Here is a 21,909-nt window from a genome sequence, read left to right as displayed (position 1 = left end):
TTTACTCCCGGAGAGGTCGACGAATAAGGCCCCTCGACGACTCAATCTGTAAAGGGGATTATCGGCATTCTCGCTGCTCATGCTCCTATATGCCCATTATATCATATATCGATGCTCATTTCCATGCTCCTACAACTCAAAATAATCACTGCTTGGCATGTATGCTTCTGTAGATCTATTAGTCCACGTTGCTTGAAATGTATACTCCTATAGTGCTAAAGCAATCATGGTGTGTAAGATGGGCCCCTAGTTACATTTTAAAGGTGAGGAGAATGTGGTGAATTGAGGTGAATTGAGGGACATGACGCGGGATCACATGTTGTGCGTCTCGCGTATAAGGGGAGGTCTCTGCGGCACGAGTGGTTGTCCCCGGGGCATTGCCATTTACATCGGCTGTTCACTTGATGCTCGTTAACTGAAGGTGCTCATTGACTGGTGAGAATGGAGATTATATCGAACTCCGTGCTTACGCGGATTGTCTGCAATGATTAATCGCACATGTGTACGTTACTGCTTATGTACTCCTAGCTGAACCTGTATTCCCCGGTGTGCCCGTAGAAGCGGCTCTCATCAAATGGAATAAAGCCTAAACTCTGAAGGTTCATCTCTCGCTCTCATTTCAGTCTCCAACCACCATGTTTTAACAAAACGATGCATTTTAAGAAATAAAGAGAAGTAAAATAAATAAATAAGGATTTACTGATTTACTACCATGTGGTAATGGCTGGCAGGATGTGCCTTGAGGTTCGCACATTCACCTCCAAGCTGTTTAGCCTGTGTTCTAATCCCGACCCAGCTATAAACTGTAATGCTGGTTTTCACAGGTAGGGCGATTCATCAATGTGTCGTCGCTTGGATGAACGTTAAACTGATCGTCCCAACTGCCGGCATTAGTCCATTAGTTGTTGTCGTTCAAATCAATTGGTGTCTTTCTTGGAGTTGATGAAATAAGAGAAAGCTTTGGGGCCAGACAAACATCAGAGTGTGTTAAAGTAGATAGAAGCGCAGATCCGGATGATGTTAACATGTTTTACATCACGATTGCTTGCTCTGCCAACTTGAATGCATTATTGGATGTATTATAGGCCAACCTTGGCTCATACAACGTGACGGCCATTCTTTACAAGAACAACCACATCATTGATCCACCCAGATTTCAACGAGTCGTGGGCATCCAAAGTTTTACATGCCTTCACGTCTTCAAGGGTGTAAGCACTTTTAGTAAACACAAAATAATTCACTAAATCTGGATTATAAAATGGTTGGAAAGTTCATCTCGATTCTGGACCTTGCTGGATTGGGCAATTAATACGGGTCTGTGTTGCCTGTAAACAGTTTTGCTATAATATCGTTCACAAGATAAAGTGCCCAAGGCATCAACATCCAAACCTTCGTGACAAGCTTTGACCCCGATTTTTTTGGCCATGAAAGCACACAAAGCACAATAACTCAACCGATCGTGAACGTGGGTGGTTATTTTAAACTGTTGCGGAGATGAGCTCCCCCTCAAATAGATTGAGGTGGCAGAGCACCGCTCAGGTGCTCTCCCGGCAGCACTACACCCCCGATCAAACTCCTGAAATCTAAAGTTATCAGTTTAGATCATGTATGCACACTTTTATAAACATTGTGCCATCCATTAAAGGTGGATGAACAATTGTTTAGAAATTTGTGAACAAGTTTGAGTTCTACAAGTAGATTAAAAATGAATATATGAAGGCAAAGCAATACAGACACGTGACTGACCTCATTCTCGTATTGCACTTCAAGCAATGCTCGTGAAGCCCCAAGCTCAGACATCACCGCCTCCGCCTGCTTGAGAAGGTCATCGCGGCTCACCGTGCGCTGCACACAATGGGTAAGGAACTTTACGACACGATGCTGCACTTTGCCTTCACTTAAACTATAAAACCACACAAGACCAGGTTAGATTACACACAGATATGCACACTCACAGGAAGGAATAAAAACAATACAATCAAGAATAAATCAATACCAAACACTTAAGCAAGAACACACAAGTGAACCAACGTACAAGATAACAAATCAAACACTTTTGCAGCCTATTGTAGGCGAAAGGGAGATGGGTGTGAATACCTTTTTACGGTCAAGTCTGGGTGCGACCCTGGCCTCTGCTCCGTCAGGAGGAGAAAGTTCAGGGTTAGAATCCAGCAGACGCTGCATGGCTCGGTCCCGGTCGAGGGCAATGGCACAAAAAAGCAGCTGCCGTGTGTCAAATGGAAGCAAGAATGGGCTGCAAGAGAAGAAAACAAAAAGTTCCAGAAAAACAAACCTGAAAGAGTTGAACGACAGTGATTGTGGGAAAGTCATGGGTGTTACGGAAGGGCACGATGAAGCTGTGGCGGTTTTACAGACCATGTTTTTCCGAGCTGCGTAACCCAGGCTGGTAGATTCCCAGTTAGAATCACCAATGGATCCTGAAGTTGACGGGAAGCCTTGGCAGCCATTTTTGCATTTACAAACTCAGATGAAGGGATGGCCTCTTCGCTCTCGGCGTCCTGAAAATAAAGAGCACTCTTGAAATTGAGACCTCTGCTGAAACGAGATGCTTATACTATGATGAGTATCATTCCCTGCGTTCATCTTTCAGGGATTGTCTGTATCTGTACATCACTGCTTGAGTACCGGAGGAAACGACAGCATGGGCACGCACAATTGCAATCAATGTCGTGAGCCAAACCAACAGAGCTCAATGTCGTCTTACCGGGTACAGGTGGTACCAATATCGTGATATCGCGTGCAATGAGCGAAGCAAGTACAGGAGATGGAGAGAGGGGTCGATGAGGGAAGCGGGAGGAGGACAGGGTGGGGGCAACACCAGCTCCAGAGGGTTCACAGGACGAGGGGGAACACCAGCTGAAACAGACATCGGAAATAAAGTGTTACATCAAACAGCAAAAAGTTTATTCTCTATTATTATGAAATGGCATGGATAATGTAACCCAAACCTCACCTTGCACATGGAATATGGTTGGTGCCTTACAACACCAAAACAATGCACAAGTTTCACACGAGAGTTCAAAAGCAGGTTTGGTTTGCATTCTTCACACCAAGTTTGGATGAATGTCGTTTACACGAATGAATAGGGTTTGAATGAATTTAATACAAAATGCACGAAGCAAGAGGTACTGAGACAAAACAATACAAAATGTTGAAAAGAGAAAACAACAAAATGGGAGGAGTTACCATTCCACAACTCATCGTGGCGACGCCCACCCTTTGGTGACTGCCTGTTTGTGACACCAATACCTCGCCCTCCTTTCCCTCCTCCTCCCCCCGCAGTCGTCCCTGCCTGTGCACTGCTCTGTACCCCACCCCCGCCATCTGTCCTCTGGTCCCCTTCAGGAACTGGGCGATACCTAGGCAAACATCAATTCAAACACCAATTCATCACAGATCAAATTTACAAACTCATAGTACATTTATAATCGATGTGGAATTTCACAGATTTAAACAAACAAAAAAAGTTTCACAATGATCATTGATCAATCACGAGTAATTCATTTGAATGCAAGTATGGTTACCAGATTGTGTGCGTCCGCAGCCAGATACCCGCCCTTCCCAGAACGCCAGTTTCATCATCAGTCCCATCTGTCCCATCGTCTTCGGATGCCCCTGCACCACCGTACTGCCGCACAGCCTGGTACACAGTCATGCCATACGGCAGAAGATGGCCACCAAGATAAAACTGCAAACGGTGTCTCGATGAAAGGACCTGGGATGCCTAAAAGACAAACAACAATAGCGTTCAAGCAACAAAATGATACATTTATTGCTATTGTCGTGTGGACGGCAACCTCCCAACAGGACGCAACCACACCCGAGGCGGTTACTGTCGTACGCTGAAGCTGAGACTTCGAGGAACACCGAACTCACTAGTTTTCACAAGCAAACCCCAATCAGTTAATGTTGGTCTGCGATCCAGAAGGGCCCATGACCGTGCCAGTTATACAACAGGATTACAATAAATATAATCCTCAAATAATCTCCAATATAAACCCGATCGTTTGTGCAACAAAATGGCAGCAACACAAGGCAAGCCATTCCCAACAAGATAAATACTTTCTAACACAAGACATCCTCCGAGGCACCCAACACACACAAGCAATCAAACAAGAATCGGGCGAGGTGGAAGGAGGGTGTGGAAGGAGGGTGTGGGAGGAGGGTGTGGGAGGAGGGTGTGGGAGGAGGGTGTGGGAGGAGGGTGTGGGAGGAGGGTGTGGGAGGAGGGTGTGGGAGGAGGGTGGGGGAGGAGGGTGTGGGAGGAGGGTGTGGGAGGAGGGTGTGGGAGGAGGGTGAGGGAGGAGGGTGAGGGAGGAGGGTGTGGGAGGAGGGTGAGGGAGGAGGGTGTGGGAGGAGGGTGAGGGAGGAGGGTGAGGGAGGAGGGTGAGGGAGGAGGGTGTGGGAGGAGGGTGTGGGAGGAGGGTGTGGGAGGAGGGTGTGGGAGGAGGGTGTGGGAGGAGGGTGTGGGAGGAGGGTGTGGGAGGAGGGTGTGGGAGGAGGGTGTGGGAGGTGGGTGTGGGAGGAGGGTGTGGAAGGAGGGTGTGGAAGGAGGGTGTGGAAGGAGGGTGTGGAAGGAGGGTGTGGAAGGAGGTTGTGGAAGGAGGGTGTGGAAGGAGGGTGTGGAAGGAGGGTGTGGAAGGAGGGTGTGGAAGGAGGGTGTGGAAGGAGGGTGTGGAAGGAGGGTGTGGAAGGAGGGTGAGGATGGCATAACAAGTGAATAAAACTGGAGTATGAAGCTGTCGCAGAACTCACACGGTGCTGTATCGCCTCAATCAGCAAAGGCCCAAGTGAGCGGTTCAGTGACAGGACGAGCCTGTGGCTGGAAGCAGACTATAGACTCACTGACTTCCTGTCGGTACTGGGGTTTTCTTAACAACCCCCATGTCATCGCAAGTCTCCAACTTTCCCAACCCCAAAGGCTCACCAACCACAGGCCACAAGGGTCTCACGAATAGCAGCCACATGTGTTATACCAATCACAGTCCAATGCCCATAGGAATCCCCACCCTGGGGCCCCACAAGCCTCCACCCCGAGGGTGTTCATGAATGCCTGGCATCAGCAACGAAACAATGTCCACCTACTGCGCACTGGTTGACAACTGTGGTCTGGGGGGTGGGGGGGGGGGATGAGGAGTGGGAGTAATATCCCTGTTAATTGGGGCGGGGGCACATGGTGACGAGCCCCCACCCGCCACTCCCATCCTGCTCAGCCCCACAGAAAGGAAAAAAAGACGAAACACCTTATTCTACCAATCTCGAAATCACACAATGCTCATCCCCTCTTGGGCAACACCAAATACTCCTTACTCTAGACAATGTAACAACATAGGGGCAATACCCCTGGGCGCTCACCCGGTAGTGGCTGGAAAAGATAACCAGGGAACCACTGGTCGGCATGGATGACCCACAAAATATGTACGTAATGGAGAAGAAAGGAAATACCGATGGATTTTTTTAAATTCTGTAAACAAATTTTGTAAAATCACAGGTGATAAAGGTTGTCATCAGGTTTCATCAAAATTGTGTGTGGTTTCAGAAAAGAAAGTAAATACATATTTTGGGGGGTACATCCCCCCCCCCCCAAGTGGCACCCTGTAGACCAGGTGGAACAAAAACCACCCCGTCGACCCCTTTAGGGCCCGAATTTTTTTTTTAATGTCGTGAACAAACTTTAGTTCTCACCTGGTGAAGGTTGTGGTCAAGTTTCATCAAAATTGTATGTGTAGTTTCAGAGAAGAGGTTGCAGGTGTTTGTGGATGGACGGATGGACCGACAGACAGACAGAGACAGACAGACAGACAGGCTATGCGCCATTCCATAAGTTCCACGGAACTACGTTCCAGATGAGCTAACAAAAAAAAAAAAAAAAAAAAAATGAGTCCATGGATAGGTTCGATCTGAACTGGTAGACCAAAGCAATCAGAGAAAAACTCCATCTTAACCAGACTCGGTGGTGTAATGGTTGGAATGTCCACGGTGAGTCTGAGAGGCCAGCAGTTCAAACCCGACCGAGTCATACCGAACTAACCTTGGTTGTTTGTCTGTGCCCAAAACTTTTTAAAAGTGTCAAGAAAGGAAGCAACACGTACCATATATAAATGGTGCGTGCTGCTTCCTTGCTCGACACATTTTAAAAAGATAGAGCACAGATAAACAACCAAAGGTTCGTAATAATAGTGAAGGTGCTGAAAGGCCTGATGGCCTAATCATGTGTTAAAGTTCCTTCAAAGGGAACTCACCATTATTCTCACGAGTAAACAAACAAAATATTTTGATTCAATGTTGATCGCAAATTACCAGGCTTTCATCAACTTCATCCTCAGAAGCATCTTCATCCGAGTCATCTTCCTCTCTCACACGTCCATATCCTAAAGACAGACAAGTTCATCAAGTGAACATATAATAATCTACTTTGTATGAAGTATCGCAGCCAATATAAGAGAGTAATTACTTTGGTTTTTATATAGTGGCCCATAAAATGGTGACAATTACAAATGAGAGTGAAAATAAGTCATTTGTTGGACCACTCTGGAGAACCCCATAAAATAAATTATTTAAATAAAAAGTATATCAATATAAACTAGAACTGCCACTTTATAACTGCTGGCAGTGATGACCGGGTACCCAGTCCGTCCGCCTTTGACACAACTGATACAACATGAGACTTAAATCATAGCCGCAAAGTTTCGCATTTATCGGATAAGCGGTGCCAGAGAAATTATTTAATGGTGATACAAACACAGGCCTGCTTCGAGACGGCGCGGAACAGACGAGTTACGAACCGGGCAGCACAAAGTGTTCAATTTCCTTATTACTGGCGAACAGATTCAAATAATTAAATAATTCTGGCTGCCAAACCGCGTGACCGATCAGGTTGAAATTTTAAACTTTTGTTTCACATGTCGCCTAAATTATAAATCTGAAGTTTCGCATATATAGAAGCAGCGGTTCCAGAGTAAACATTAATTAATATTTATCCTTCAATCCAAGATGGCGGCCAAACCATGTGACTTGTGATGTCATAATTTTCACCACTTGTGCAAACACGATCGGAGACGATAAGTGCAAATTTTCGCATCGCTTGGTTCAGCAGTTCCAGAGAAAACATTATTTAATATTTTTCTTAAAACCAACATGGCTGCCAAACCCTGGGCCCGATCCCGTTGAAATTTCAAACCCTCATTCCGCATGACTGTTCCACCATAAAGGTGATGTTTCACATTGATTGATGCAGTTGTTCCAGAGTAAACATTAATTAATATTTTTCCTTCAATCCACTATGACTGCCAAACGTTGCGTCGTACCTCAAAAGGGGGTGAGAACTTTTTATTTGTCATGGAGAGGCGGTCATAGTGGTGGAGTTTCGCCTGGATCTGTTCAGTCATTTCAGAGAAAAAGACGTTTCAAGATATTATTTTTCAATCCAAGATGGCTGACGAACCATGTGACCTATGACATCACAAGTTTATATTCTGCTTCCAACAGGGTATTGGAACACGTGTGTGAAGTTTCGTGTTAATCGGTAAAGGTGCGTTTTTCTATCCAAGATGGCCGCCAAACCATGTGACGTGTGACATCATAATTTTTACCACTCATGCACACACGATGGTAGATGATAATTGCAAACTTTCGATTCGTTAGGTTAAGCGGTTCCAGAGAAAACATTATTTAATATTTTTCTTAAATCCAAGATGGCAGCCAAACCGTGTGACTTATCAATTCGAAATTAACAAACTTATATCGCCTACTTGTCCCGAATATACTTCTGAAATCTGCCCTTCATCCGACCAGCGCTTCTGGAGAAGAAGATGTTTGAAGGTTTTAGGGTTTTTTCAAGATGGCCACCAAACCATGTGACCGATCAAGAACAAATTAACAAACTTGAGAAAGGACCTCATGGGGAATATATGCGTAAAGTTTCGTCTTCATCTGTCTTGCCCTTCTGGAGAAGAAGATTTTTAAAATTTATTCATTTTCAATCCAAGATGGCTGCCGAACCTTGTGACCTATGATATCATAAATTTAAATTCTGCTTTCCATCGTCGACCCGAACAAGTGTGTGAAGTTTCGTGTAAATCGGATAAAGTCTATTTTTCTATCCAAGATGGCCGCCAAACCATGTGACTTCTGAGGTAAAAAAATTTTTTTACCATGTATGCAGACTTGAGCGAGGAAGGCACTTGCAAATTTTCGCTTTGATGGCTTATGAAATACCAGAGAAAACATTATTTAATATTTTTCTTAAATCCAACATGGCGGCCAAATTGGTGTACAGAAAATAGTTGGTATTGGGTTGGTGTACAGAAAATAGCCCGATTTGGTAAAAGACCATTATTTTGTCTGTACTGTAGTAGTCCATATTATGGCAAGAACAACTAAACTAAGCAAAGAGAAATGACAGTCCATCATTACTTTAAGATATGAAGGTCAGTCAATCTGGAAAATTTCAAGAACTTTTTTCTTTTTTTGTATACCTTGTTGAGGCTCGTATGAGAGCGAACAAAGAACGCACAGCAAGGGGGACATTTGAAATTTTCTTCAATTGCAGTCGCAAAAACCATCAAGCACGATTATGAAACTGCCTCTCATGAGGACCGCCACAGGAAAGGAAGACCCATAGTTACCTCTACTGCAGAGGATAAGTATATTAGAGTTACCAGCCTCAGAAATCACCAATTAACAGCACCTCAGATTGCAGCCCAAGTGAATGCTTCACAGAGTTCAAGTAACAGACACATCTCAACATCAACTGTTCAGAGGAGACAGCGTGAATCAGGCCTTCATGGTCGAATTGTAGCCCAGGAGCAATAGGTTTAGACCCGGAAAAAATTTATAACAAGCTGAAACTTTCAGGAAATGTTCAGAAAACTGTCAGGAATAACATACTAAAAGTCCCCAAGGATCTCCCTTGGGGCTTTTGAGAAATTCAAGATGGCGTCCAAGATGGCCACCAGCTTGAGATTTTCTCACATTTCAGGCTTAAAACATCATAAAAATGCAAATAATGAGTCTAAATATATGTTTTTTGGGGCAGGGAATTCGATTTCAACAATATTTTGAAGATTTAATGAAATACTTATGCAGTTATACATAGGTCTAAACCTATTACTCCTGGGCTATGAACAATTTTCACCATATCTGTGGTAATACTATAGAAACCTTAAAAAATAGAGTAAAATAAGAATATTCATGTATTGTATTAAATACATTAACAAAAAAACAATTAACAAAACAATTACAAATGTTAAAACTTGTGAAACATATTTACAACATGACATGTTCACCCTCAGTCATCATCCTCATCATCAGTTTCTGGAGAAACAGGAGTTGATTCTTCAGTTTCTCCCTCAGCATCCAGCAAGGATGGCATTGGTGCTGCATTGTTGCAGGTTTCACCAGTGCACTTTGTACACAGGGCAGAGCAGTGCACCCCCATCTTCCTGCAGACACATGACACTCCACAGCCATCTGCTCTGCAGCCACAAGAGATCATGTTGAGCAGAGTGTCTGGAGCAATGGGACGGTCAGTGTCAACTGGAGTCAGGATGTCCTCCAGTTTCCATCCCCATGCTGTTGGCTGCAAGGGCCTCCCCATCCATTCCTGAATAGTGAGATATGTTCTGAAGGAATGTTGCTTGGCTGCAGCACTTGTTGGATGAACGAAGATCTTTGTGTTGTTCAGAGGTAGCAGTGTGCACACCAGTGAACTTCTCCAAAGCATCGCACAAAGGAACACAGTGAGGCAGTGCATGCACCCATTTTGTTAAGGTGCTGTCTGTTATCCCTCTACCATGTGTCATCCCTCCACTGGTTTTCAGCATCTTCATCAAGAACTGCTCGATTGTCTGGTCGGAGAAGTTGCCAGACCAGAACTCATTGGCTCGGCGGATGGTGAAATACCCCTTTGCAGAGAACAACGTGTACTCCTCAGGTGGCATGAATTGTGCAATGGAGTTCATCTGCTGCAAGTACAGTCTGCCAGACTTGGCATATGGTAGATGACCTGCTGCAAGGAAATGCGGGATCATCTCCTGCACACAGTGAAGATGAAGCTTCCAGTTGCCAGTCCACTCAGCTCTGATGAAGTTGAGCATGAGCAACACCTGGTGGATGTACTGCACCCACAACTTCCCCGTTCTGCTCTGTGTGGCAGCTTGATCTAGGTGGTGAGTGAGAAACTGTTGAAACTCTTGCAGACTTTCATCTTCATCTATCTCAGCAGCATCTTCATCTTGGTCCACTGTGTCCTGGTACAGACTGACCGGATGTTCCTTGTTAGTCTGGCTCTCCCAGTCTGACTTGTCTAGCACTACATAGATGAGGGCCAGCAAGGTCAGAATGTGGGCACGCACTGCTCGAGAGAAGGCATGACCTGTGAGCATATGCACCACTGAACCTTTGGCATACACTCGTTCCCACAGGTTTTCCAACCCGCTCCCTGTCATGATCTTCCCAATGCTGCCTAGGTAGGACATCAGCAGGTGGAAGCCACCAAGTTGCACCACCACTTTGTCCAAGTCTCTGGAGGCAGCAACAATTTCAGAAGCCTTTTTATACAGAGGCTGATCAAATGTTACTGGGCAGATCTTGAGGTTGTGCTTGTCACTTTGTGTCTGTGCAAAGCACAGTGCAGTGTAGCTAGTGCTGGGGTTGCTTGGTTCCAGATTGATGAATGGGAGAGTCTCAATTCTGGAGGTTTGGAACTCATCACTTTTCAGAACAGTTTTCATGAAGCCACTCCAAGGCAGACACAGTGTTAAGTTCAACATGTACCCAAGCATCAAAATGGAATCAAGAGCTGATGCTTGCAGTCTGTGAGTGTCGGAGATCTGCAGAGGCTCTACTGTAACTGACTGCAAAGCAGGAACTGCAGGTTTGCCGTTTGTCTTGATGGGTATGTGCCCAAAAGTGCCAACTGCTTCAGCTGGGGGTAGTTGCATTGTGCGCTTGACAGGAGACTTTTCTACTGTTCCGGGTGGTGTTACGCAAGCTATGCCACCCATGGCATGGAAAGTGTTGTGCCCAGTTAGTGTAGCAACATTGAAATCTGCATTATCAAATACACACTGGGTGAAACCATTGAGGCCATAGGAGGGCTCACCAGCAGATATGAGGCCGTTTTCAAATCGCTGGACCTCCTTGTAGTCATCTGCAAAACTGATGCTACTGAGGATGTCTATCAGCTCGCGAGAGGCATTCTTGCGATGTATGTACACTGCTATGGTAAGTCGCACAGGTGAAATGAAAGACCTTGGTCTGCAGGCAGAAATGACAGAATGGGCAATGGCAGTGCATCGCCGACTTACTACAGCAGCATTTTGCCCTTTGGGTCCAACAACTTGTGCAAGAAGAGTTTCAGAGACTCAGGAATCATAGAGGAACCATTTTCAGTTTCTTCCAAGGTTGTATATTCACCGAGCTCATACATTGACAAACGAATCTCATCACGAATAATTGAAGCTGCCATTTCAATTATTCTTTCATTTTCACAAGCTTTGTCAGCTGCTTGATCTGCCACCCACCTCTCACAAAGTATCCGGTGAGCAGATTCACGGACACTGACTATGCTGGATTTTCCAGGGAGGCTTGTTATAATGATATCATCTTTGTATCGCTCTTTCAGTTTCTGTTTGAAGTACTTGAGAGAATAGCCTTCCTCACCATTCAAGAATGTTTCCATGTGCTCCATGAGGTCAGAAACTGCATATTGACATTCGTCATTGTCATCTATATATGCACATAGCTCATTGAAAGCTGAAATCCTTTGAACATAAACTGGTTTGCCAACAGGTTTCAACTTTTGTGGGTAAGAAAGAAATTCCTGGGCACAGGCACGATGGTATTTTCCCTCTGCGGCAACCAAATCAATGTTTTCTTCTATTCTTTTGGTAACCGCCTTTCCCCACTCATCACCCCTCTCTGTTGCCCTTTTCAACACATTGTTCTTGAACTCTATTGTCTCTACATTGCTTGTTAACTTTCTGCATTTGGTTTCAAGTCTGCTGCTAGTAATCAGTACTTCAGAGCAGAAAAGGCAGTGTGTAGTGATGTCAAACAAAGGAGTTCTGGACCGCAGGGTGGGTTGTTCAAATTCCTCAGACTTTCTCGTCTCAGATCTGATGGATGATTCCTGGGTGTTGGCTTTTCTACAGGCGATGTGAAGTGTCAGTGACTCCTGTATCTGCAGAAGTTCAGGAAGACCATCCTGTCTCTCAAGGCTTGCAGCTACTAGAGTTGTCCTTCCTTTGGGTCCAACTTGCACAAAATCCTTGATGCATAAGTCCTTACAAATGATGCATGACTCCATCGCCTGCTCTGAAAAGAAAACATTGTATTGTGCATGTCAGCCATATCAAATATGTAATAAGTTGATTTTATCTTAAAAAATAGCCACAGTAATTGATTCTTTGTAACTTAAAATCAATGTTTTGACCCATTATTTTTAATTCTATGATGATTTCAGGTTGAGAAATGAAAAAAAAAAAGCCGGCGGCCATCTTGGACGCCATCTTCAATTTCTCAAAAGCCCCAAGGGGCAATCTTGGGGACTTTTAGTATGTTATTCCTGACAGTTTTCTGAACATATCCTGAAAGTTTCAGCTTGTTATAAATTTGTTCTGGGTTTGACTCAAATTTGACTTAATACTCCTGGACTATTGCTGCTGGGATGAGTTGGGCCGCAGAGTGAAGGAAAGGCAGCCGACAAGTGCTCAGCATATGTGGGAACTCCTTCAAGATTGTTGGAATAGCATTCCAGATGACAACCTCATGAAGCTGGTTGAGAGAAAGAAACCACTACTGAGGAGACCAACAAAAAGAGACTTGCTTGGGCCAAGAAACACGAGCAATAGACATTAGACTGATGGAAATCTGTCCTTTGGTCTGATGAGTCCAAATTTGAGATTTTTGGTTCCAACGGCCATGTCTTTGAGAGACGCAGAGAAGGTGAACGGATGATCTCTGCATGTGTGGTTCCCACTATGAAGCATGTAGGAGGAGGCAGGATGGTGGGGGGTGCTTTGCTGGTGACACTGTCGGTGATTTATTTCGAATTCAAGGCACACTGAACCAGCATGGCGACCCTAGCATTCTGCAGCGATACACCATCCCATCTGGTTTGCGCTTAGTGGGACCAGTATTTGTTTTTCAACAGGACAATGACCCAAAACACACCTCCAGGCTGTGTAAGGGCTATTTGACCAAGGACAGTGATGGGGTGCCTGCATTAGATGACCTGACCTCCACAATCAACCGATCTAAACCCAAATGATATTGTTTGGGATGAGTTGGGCCGCAGAGTGAAGGAAAGGCAGCCGGCAAGTGCTCAGCATATGTGGGAATTCCTTCAAGACTGTTGGAATGGCATTCCAGATGACTTCCTCATGAAGCTGGTTCAGAGAATGCCAAGAGTGTGCAAAGCCATTATCAAGGCAGAGGGTGGCAACTTTGAAGAATCTAAAATATACTTTGATTTGTTTTCCGCATTTTTTGGTTTCTACATAATTCCATACGTGTTATTTCATAGTTTTGATGTCTTCACTATTATTCTACAATGTAGAAAACCATAAAAATAAAGAAAATCCCTTGAATGAGTAGGTGTGTTCAAAATTTTGACTGGTACTGTGAAAAAAAAAAAATGTGTATATATATATATATATATATATATATATATATATATATATATATATATATATATATATATATATATATATATATATATATATATATATCTCAATAAAATAGACATTAATCAAAGCTTTTCGACTTGTGCTCCCTCAGGACAAAACCGCAAGCAGATGAAGAAGCACCAAACTTTATTTTTGTATTCCTTGTCAAGGCTCGAATGAGAGCGAACAGACAACGCACAGCAAGGGAAGCATGAGACAAGAGGGGTGGGGGAAGGACAAAACAGTAGGAAACAGAGACAAGGAGATCTGTGGAAGGGAGAGGGATTCAGTGGGGAACATGGGGTATACAAGATGGACACTACAGGGACTTTCAGGAAGGAAAGCAGGAAATTTGAAGGAGGTGGGTTTTGGGGTGGATTAACGGGGGTAGAAAAGATCGAGGATTTGGATAAGAGGTGGTGGTGAATAGCTGTTTTGAAGGCCAGGAGGGAAGAATGGGATTGAACAGAGTGAGGGAGTTTATTCCAAAGGCAGGAAAAAAGAGGAATGAAAGAGTGAAGGTGAGGAGTGCTTTGTGATTTTGGTAGTTTTACTAGAAGGGGGTTGTTGGCGGACCTTGAGCGCCCTGCGGCAATATGGTGGGGCCAAATCGCAGACAGAGCAGGGGGGCGAGACCGGAGAGGAGACGGTGGAAGACAGAAAGACCACCGACCTGCCTGAAGTGAGAGATTGAGAAGCCCAAAGACTCAGCCTCATCGTGGTAGATACCAATGATCCTAAATGCCTTGGTTTCCACTGCGTGAAGGCGAGAAAGGTGAGAAAGGTGAGAAGCAGGAGCACCAGCCAAGAGGGGAGAGCAGTACTCCATCAGGCTGCTGACGAAAGCTTTGTACGTGGTCAGGATCTCAGGTGGGCCGAGGAAGGACTTTGCACGACGGAGGATTCCCAGTTGGCAACTGGCTTTAGAGGCCAGGTTGGAAATGTGGCTTTCCCAGGAAAGATCATGGCAGATAGTGAGACCCAGAAGCTTGAAAGGACTTTTTTTTTCATAAAGTTTATCTATGTACTACTAAAACTCTCATCATGTGTGTATGTATGTTCCCGAAATACAGCCAAAACGGTACACGATAGCGCAAAAAAACTCAGCCCACCTTACCATTCTCCTAGGTGTGCAGTATCAAGTTTCGTTAAAATCGCGCAACAGAAAAAAAATATTTAAAAAAATCAATACCCGATTCAGGCAAGTAATCTTCGGGATTATTTGATCAATGCGAACAACCTCAGGGGTATAGTTCACTGGAGCTATTTTTTATATTTATTTACTTTTTTAATCAATCGCCGTCACAACGGGAACTCAACGGGTTCACGGGTGAACGAGTTGTTTATAAAGTTACAATGTAATGACCTCAACATTGATTGGTTCCACCATAGGGAATCATGAACAATCATGAAATGAACAATCATGAATAATGATTGGACAGAGATGAATCACCAAAGTACCGGCGGAAACATAATGCCAATTAGCTGAGGGCGAGTTGGAAGGGGGTGGGGGTGGTGGTGGTGGCTTTACGATGATTCAATGTTGACTGTGGTAGAGTTGTCAGTCACACAGTCATGCCATCATAATCAGAAAAGATATAAAGTTCAGCAAATTATGTCTGTCTGCAAAGAATGGGAGTGGTTGACCTGATGAATGTGGCCTCCATTTCAGGAAGGTGAGCTAAACTGCTTCCTCAACTCAGGATTTTAAACTAGCAAATACGATATTGCTCTGCACACTGATTATTCAGTAAATGGTAACCAATTGCAGAAGCACAGGGAATAGTTGTCGTACTGTGTATATTCTTTCAAGCCCAAGTTGGTTGTCTCTGTTTGGATGACTGACCCCATCTGATCACCAAATGGACATGTTTTTCAATGCAATCCTTCAATCTCAAAGATGTCCGGCCCACATACCGAGCATCACACTGCCACTGAAATTTGTAAATAATCTTACTTTTATGAGGCAGGCAGAACTGACAGAAGCAGAACTTTTTGGACTGACAGAAGCAACTGGCAGGTGGTGAAAATCACTTGTGGTTGAACAGCAAAATAGGAATGGGACACTGTTTGTTTGATCTGGTTTTCAAACCATTGAGACACATCACCTTTCCAAGGTTGACGAAAGTCCACGGGACATTTACCAGGTCCGATTATAGAATTCTTTGGTGGGTTCGGGAATTTGTGTGCATGTATGTATGTATGTATGTATATATGTATATATATGTGTATATATATATATATATATATATATATATATATATATATATATATATATATATATATATATATATTGTGACGTCCACGGGACTTGAATAGTCCCGCAAACGTAGAATGAGCCGAAACGATGGAGGCGATTTATTTTTATATAACCCAAAGACGGCGGTTTCAATCGCCCTACCGCAAACGGGACGAGGAAGGTGGCACGAGTCACTTTTCACCGAGTTGATGATGTTTATTCCTTTTTTAATTTTTACCAGAAATAAGACTCGGCAAGAAGAGGGATCCGGGGCGATTCGACGGGATGGTGTGGGATCGGACGTGGGGAAAAACACAGACAATTCCAATGAATATACAGTTCTCAATCCCTCTAAGGCGCCAAGCAGACACACACACACACACACACACACACACACACACACACACACACACACACACACACACACACACACACACACACACACACACACACACACACACACACACACACACACACACACACACACACACACAAAACGTAGCTATCTCTGGTGGTCAGGCTGGACCGTGGTGTGGACGCAACTGTCCCTGGATCGGCGCCGGACGAGCCGGCCTTGCTCTCGCCAGGGGGGGGGGGGGCAGGAGAAACCGCGGTGCTGTCGACCTCCTGGTCCTGGCCCAAGTCCGCCCACAGCCGCCAGGGGACCAGCTCCCGCGCCAAGCCGCGAGCAGGAGAGGGAGGCAGGTCCACCCGCCGCCCGACCCCGTATTCCGAGTCAGCAGAACCCTAGAGCCAACCAAAGCGAGGCAAGGCTCCCAGGCACGATCAAGAGCACGATCGACTCAGCACAGCCACCAGGACGCTCTCTGCCGCCACAGGTTCCACACCAAAAAAACACGAGCGTTCTGGTTGTAATCTTCTTCTTCTTCCTTTTCGACCCCGGACAGAACCTTTTTATCCTTCTGCCCTCGTCACCTCCAATCGAGCCGTTCATTGGCCCACTGCCGTCGCCTTCCGCCAATCGTGATCACGGGGCGGAGCCATCCGCTGAACTGTCCTGTGACGTCACGGCCAGTCTTCAGAGAATACCAAAAGGGGTTTACGCAGACACACTTACCCTATCCCGTGTCCCTATCTAATTACGTGACAATTATCATCTCCCCCCTTGAAGAAATGCACATTTACTAGACAACTTATCACCACTGAATTACTACTTATTACATCGAGATCCTGGTAAACTCGAACAGCATGGCATACCTAATTAAACATCCTAATTACCCTTTGAATGCATACCCCCCCCTCAAACGTAACAATATATATACATATACACATATATATACACACACACACACACACACACACACACACACACACACACACACACACACACACACACACACACACACACACACACACACACACACACACACACACACACACACACACACACACACACACACACACACACACACACACACAGTAGACTAGGCGCAAGTCGGCAGGGTGTAACTCGTCACTTCGCCTAAGTCGGCAGCGTCAAAAAGCCCCAAATTTATCTCATGTTAAATCCCTTTGAATAAAGGGTCATCCCTCTGTAAGTCGTCATCTCTAAGTCGTCACTTCGTCAGATGTTGTCCGTTCCCGCATAATGGAAACTCAAGTAAATTACCACTCCTAACTCGTCACACGAAACTTCTGCCTCGTGAGAAGCCCGATTTCATGGAATCGTGATGCTCGCTCATTGATTTACACCTCCAGTGATAGGCTATTTATAACTGCGTACACATGTTGATCGCACTACAGGCAGGACAATGGCGACGAAGCGCAAGCTTACAACTAAAACCTACCAAGAAAAATACGACATCATCCAGTTTTGCGAGGCAAACCCACTGATGAAGAAAACAGCCATAGCTGAGAAGTTGGACATCAAACGGCAGACATTGAACGATATCTTGAAGAATAAGGGCAAGATATTTGGACAAGTGGAGAAGATCGCGAGGCCGGTGGTAAGTGTGAAATGCGTGTCCTTTGAAGATGTCGATGACGCGCTCATCATCTGGTTTCGGCAAATGTCGGCTCAGCCAAATATTCGGTTGGACGGTGAAATGTTGCTGCTGAAGGCACGTAAATTCGCTGCGGACCTCGGGCATGATGATGCCGAGACCTTGCCGATGCACTGGATAGACAGATTCAAAGTGAGGTGGGGAATCGGCAAGGTCAAGAAGTTCGGCGAATCAAGCAGCGTGGATTCGCAGTGGTGTACGACTGGAAGGATGGCAAATTGAAAGACATCTTGGAAAGGTATCAGCCTCGAGACGTGTACAATGCCGATGAGACTGGGCTTTTCTGGCAGATGCTGCCAGAAAAGACTCTGGGGTTCGTTGGTCAATCCCATCATGGTGATAAGAAGTTGTTGTCTTACAGTTGTTCATTATCTTTACTTTTGATAAACTGATTCATGAATTCCATCTTTGCTTGATCACTTTCCAACTCACCAATGAACCCCCACCTATGCCCCGAGGATTGCGTTTTCCTTTTGGTACAATAGCCGGCTCTCACACATACGTGTCCAGGCCACGCGCGACTTCATCCTTCACCCCAGTCATCATGAATGTTCGCATACGCTTAAGTCATCACTTTTTTCTCCGTCCTGATGGTGACGACTTGCGCATAGTCTACTGTGTATGTATATGTATATGTATATGTATATGTATATGTATATGTATATGTATATGTATATGTATATGTATATGTATATGTATATGTATATGTATATGTATATGTATATGTATATGTATATGTATATGTATATGTATATGTATATATGTATATGTATATATGTATATGTATATATGTATATGTATATATATATATGTATATGTATATATATATGTATATATATGTATATATATATATATATATATATATATATATATATATATATATATATATATATATATATATATATATATATATATATATATATATATGTGTGTATATATTGTTGTGGTTGACGAAATTCGCAAACCACCATTCAGGTCCCTTAGGTGAGATATCTCTAAGTATATGTGTAGTTAGGCCCAAACCCGTTGTTTAGAGGGAATAAATGTCATTCATGCGGGCTGCGACCCTTCCAGATAGCCGTTTTTCTTTTACTATCTTTATTTTGGACCAGCCGCCATTACTACCACCACCAACCACGTCTCAACAGCCATCACACAACAACCACCAACCGCAACGCCGCTTCACAACAACAGCCACGACCTTTACCGTCACAACTCGCCCTCGCAACCATCGCATCACCACTATTCCCGCGCCACTTGTGGGCACCGATACTGGACTCGTGCAGGGCGCGCACCGAGCAGGGGTGCAAAAGCGCCGGCCTTTCCGAAGAAAACGGATCAAAAACGACTCACGCCCACTTCTGTTCCGTCCTATCGGTGAGCGTGGGGCGATTTGGCCCCGCCTCCAGGTACGTTGGAGTGTGGTCGCTATATGCAAATTCATGGATCAAAAAGCATTCACGCCCACTTTTCCTCGGTCCAATGGGGAGCCAGTTCGAGGTGAAGGGTCGGAGGTAAAGGGTCAAAGGTGAAGGAGCGAGGCCATGGGGGATATAAACGGCTGCGTTCGTCAGTCAAGGCAGTTCGCAGTTGGTAGTTGTCGGTGGAGCTGGGAAGAAGTGGTAGTAGTCCGAGTGAAGAGGACGGAGCTGTGGAGAGGTGGCGGCAGCGAAGGCGGTCGAGGGGGTTTTCGTGTCGGAGTCGGGGAGCTGCGGAGGGAGAGGCCGGCGGCGCGACCGAGGTCGTGGTGGAGACGCTCGTCGCGGGACCCGAGACAGGGAGATATCCTCCATCCCCCGAGCATCAACAACCCCCTCCTGTTTCCCCCCGCAGGCAGTCCCAGCGAGGCCCGCGGAGTCGGGGCGCCAGCGCCATTTCGCGGCTCATCACCAGACGGGTCGGCCCGACGCGGTCTCGGCCCCAGGCCCGCCTCATCCTTGAGGGTGGTCCTTTTCTTTTGCTTTGGGTATATGTGTTGTCGGCGCCGTCTGTGAAGTAAAACTGCATAAGTGTTGCCGTGTACTCGCGTAGTCGGTAATAGATCTGCATTGTTGCATTTGCTTTTTGTGTAATATTGTGTTTCTTCTTCTTTTACATTTGCTTTTGGTGTAATTGTATATGTGTGCTTTCCGTTCATCGTGAAATAAATGTGCTTTACGTTGAACTGTTTTCCCGCTTCGCTTCGTCTTTTCCTCTATTGAATCTCCATCTTACTTCACGTAAAGGGTTGGTCGTGGGCTAAAACGCCCGATAATTAATCGAACCGTCGAGGCCGACGATAACACCGCTCGGTTATCCCGATAGTACGGAACGGGTCGCTTAAAGTGGCCCGTGTCCGAAGTCGACCTGCGGCGAGGTGCGATCGCCCGGTCTACCCTCCGTGTGGGTACTTAGGAAGGTCGAATTTGGCGAGCAACCCTATCCCACGCGGGGGGCCGATTGGCACGATCGTGGTGAGGCCGAAAGGTCCACCCGTGACTAGTTCCCGGCGGTAGTCCGAGAGGGTCACGACTGGATTGTCCGTCCGGTGGGCGACGTGCCGCGATTCGAGTTACGTGGCCGTTCGCACGCCGGCGGGCGCGAATCCGCAACACTGGTGTCAGGTCGTGCGATATAAACTCATCGCCCTCCTCGCGGCACTGGTATCGAAGAACGGGAAAACGGGCTCTCCTGTCTCCAGCTAAATTCACAGGAATCGGTCCAGGGGTGAGAGGAGCGACCCCCGATTCCCTCCAAATTACGAGCGATTCAAATTAACCTTTTACGAGAAATAAGATGGCGTCTCAAGGCGAGCGGGTGCCGGGTGGATTAGGTATGTGTAATAGTAATGTAGAATCCATGGCTCAGGACGGGATCACCGTGCAAGAGAAACCCGTACCAGAAGGTTGGGAAAGGCATCGATGCCGTTCATCTGGTCGGTTTTTTTATTATAACTCCACCACTAAATGTAGTCAGTGGGAGTGGCCAGGGCAGGTGACAATGCGGCAGATTATGGAACTCGCGCAGAGCATAAATGACAAACTGGATTACAGGAATGCCGAAATAAAAGAAAGGAACAACGAAATGAAGAGAAATACGCAACAAATGGAAAATAAAAAAATGGATGGAAACGCACTCGAAGCGAAAAACCAAATGAAAGAAATGCGGGGTGAGATGCAGAGCATGGGCATAGGCCTGCAGGCAGGCATTATGGCAATGGCGAGGAGCGAAACGCGGACCACGGGCGAGAAAATGGCGCTGCCACGTGCTGGGACGAACGAGCTGGGGGGGGAGTGCAACGGCTGTCAGGCCTGCGGTCGGGGCGGGCGAGAAAATAATTCGGGAGACGTGTAAGACGAGACACGAGGTAAAGAAGGTATTAGAAAAATTAAAAGAAAGCCAGGAGGAGACAGAGGAGGGATTGAAGGTCGAAACGGTGGAGTGTGAGAAAAGACTTCAAGACATGACGAAGAGAGTTGATAAGCTGGGACTGGAGGGAAAAACGGAGACAGAGGAACTGGGAAGACGGGTAGAAAACCACAAGCGCAAGCCGGAAGAACAGTTAGAAGCCAAAGCAAAGTGTGAGTGTGCGGAGATGAGAAAGGAATTGGAAAAGAAAGTTTCTGAGTTACAGAAACACCAAAACAAAGAGAGGGAACTACAAAACGAACTGAGAGTGTTAAAAGAGGAAAGGAAGAGAACGGAAAATGAAACTTTAAGAAACCACACTGTACAGATCGAACAGCTGGAAGCGAAGGCCAGACTAAAGAATGAGGAACAAGAAAGAGTAATGAAGGAAGAACGAATGAGACAGGAGAAAGAAATCAGTCAGTTGAAAGAAATGACGAGATTGCAGAAGGAGGAACAAGAAAGACAGTGGAATAGAAAACTGAAAGAGTATGAATTTGAAACTGAACGACAAAAGGAAAAAAATAGGTTTGAATACGAGGAGAAAGTAAAGGAGCAAGGAATGAAG

General features: G+C 45.5%; 2 protein-coding genes across 14 annotated transcripts in view; both read right to left on the bottom strand.

The window, feature by feature from the left end:
* TRIP12 (thyroid hormone receptor interactor 12) overlaps positions 1-21,909 on the bottom strand; it is a 94,354-nt gene that overhangs the window by 30,574 nt on the left and 41,871 nt on the right. For all 13 annotated transcript variants that reach the window (XM_085845082.1, XM_085845079.1, XM_085845080.1 and 10 more), the window contains 7 exons: positions 6,322-6,392; positions 3,546-3,745; positions 3,208-3,380; positions 2,726-2,877; positions 2,377-2,519; positions 2,098-2,254; positions 1,747-1,845 (listed from right to left, as the gene is read on the bottom strand). In XM_085845082.1, coding sequence (XP_085701208.1) covers positions 1,747-1,845; positions 2,098-2,254; positions 2,377-2,519; positions 2,726-2,877; positions 3,208-3,380; positions 3,546-3,745; positions 6,322-6,392 — 995 coding nt within the window. The remainder of the gene's footprint in view (positions 1-1,746; positions 1,846-2,097; positions 2,255-2,376; positions 2,520-2,725; positions 2,878-3,207; positions 3,381-3,545; positions 3,746-6,321; positions 6,393-21,909) is intronic.
* LOC147016441 (uncharacterized) lies at positions 9,182-13,611 on the bottom strand. Its single transcript, XM_085845090.1, is given in 2 exon segments — positions 9,182-11,341; positions 11,344-13,611. Coding segments are annotated over 2 exon segments (2,775 nt in total). The 5' UTR covers positions 12,332-13,611; the 3' UTR covers positions 9,182-9,554.

This window comes from Eptatretus burgeri, chromosome 11 (genome assembly GCF_056783735.1).
Source record: "Eptatretus burgeri isolate ZD-2024b chromosome 11, Ebu_testis_v1, whole genome shotgun sequence".
NCBI classification, from domain to species: Eukaryota; Metazoa; Chordata; class Myxini; order Myxiniformes; family Myxinidae; genus Eptatretus; species Eptatretus burgeri.
Note: the sequence above shows the minus strand (reverse complement) of the source record. Positions and strands in the feature narration are given on the sequence as shown.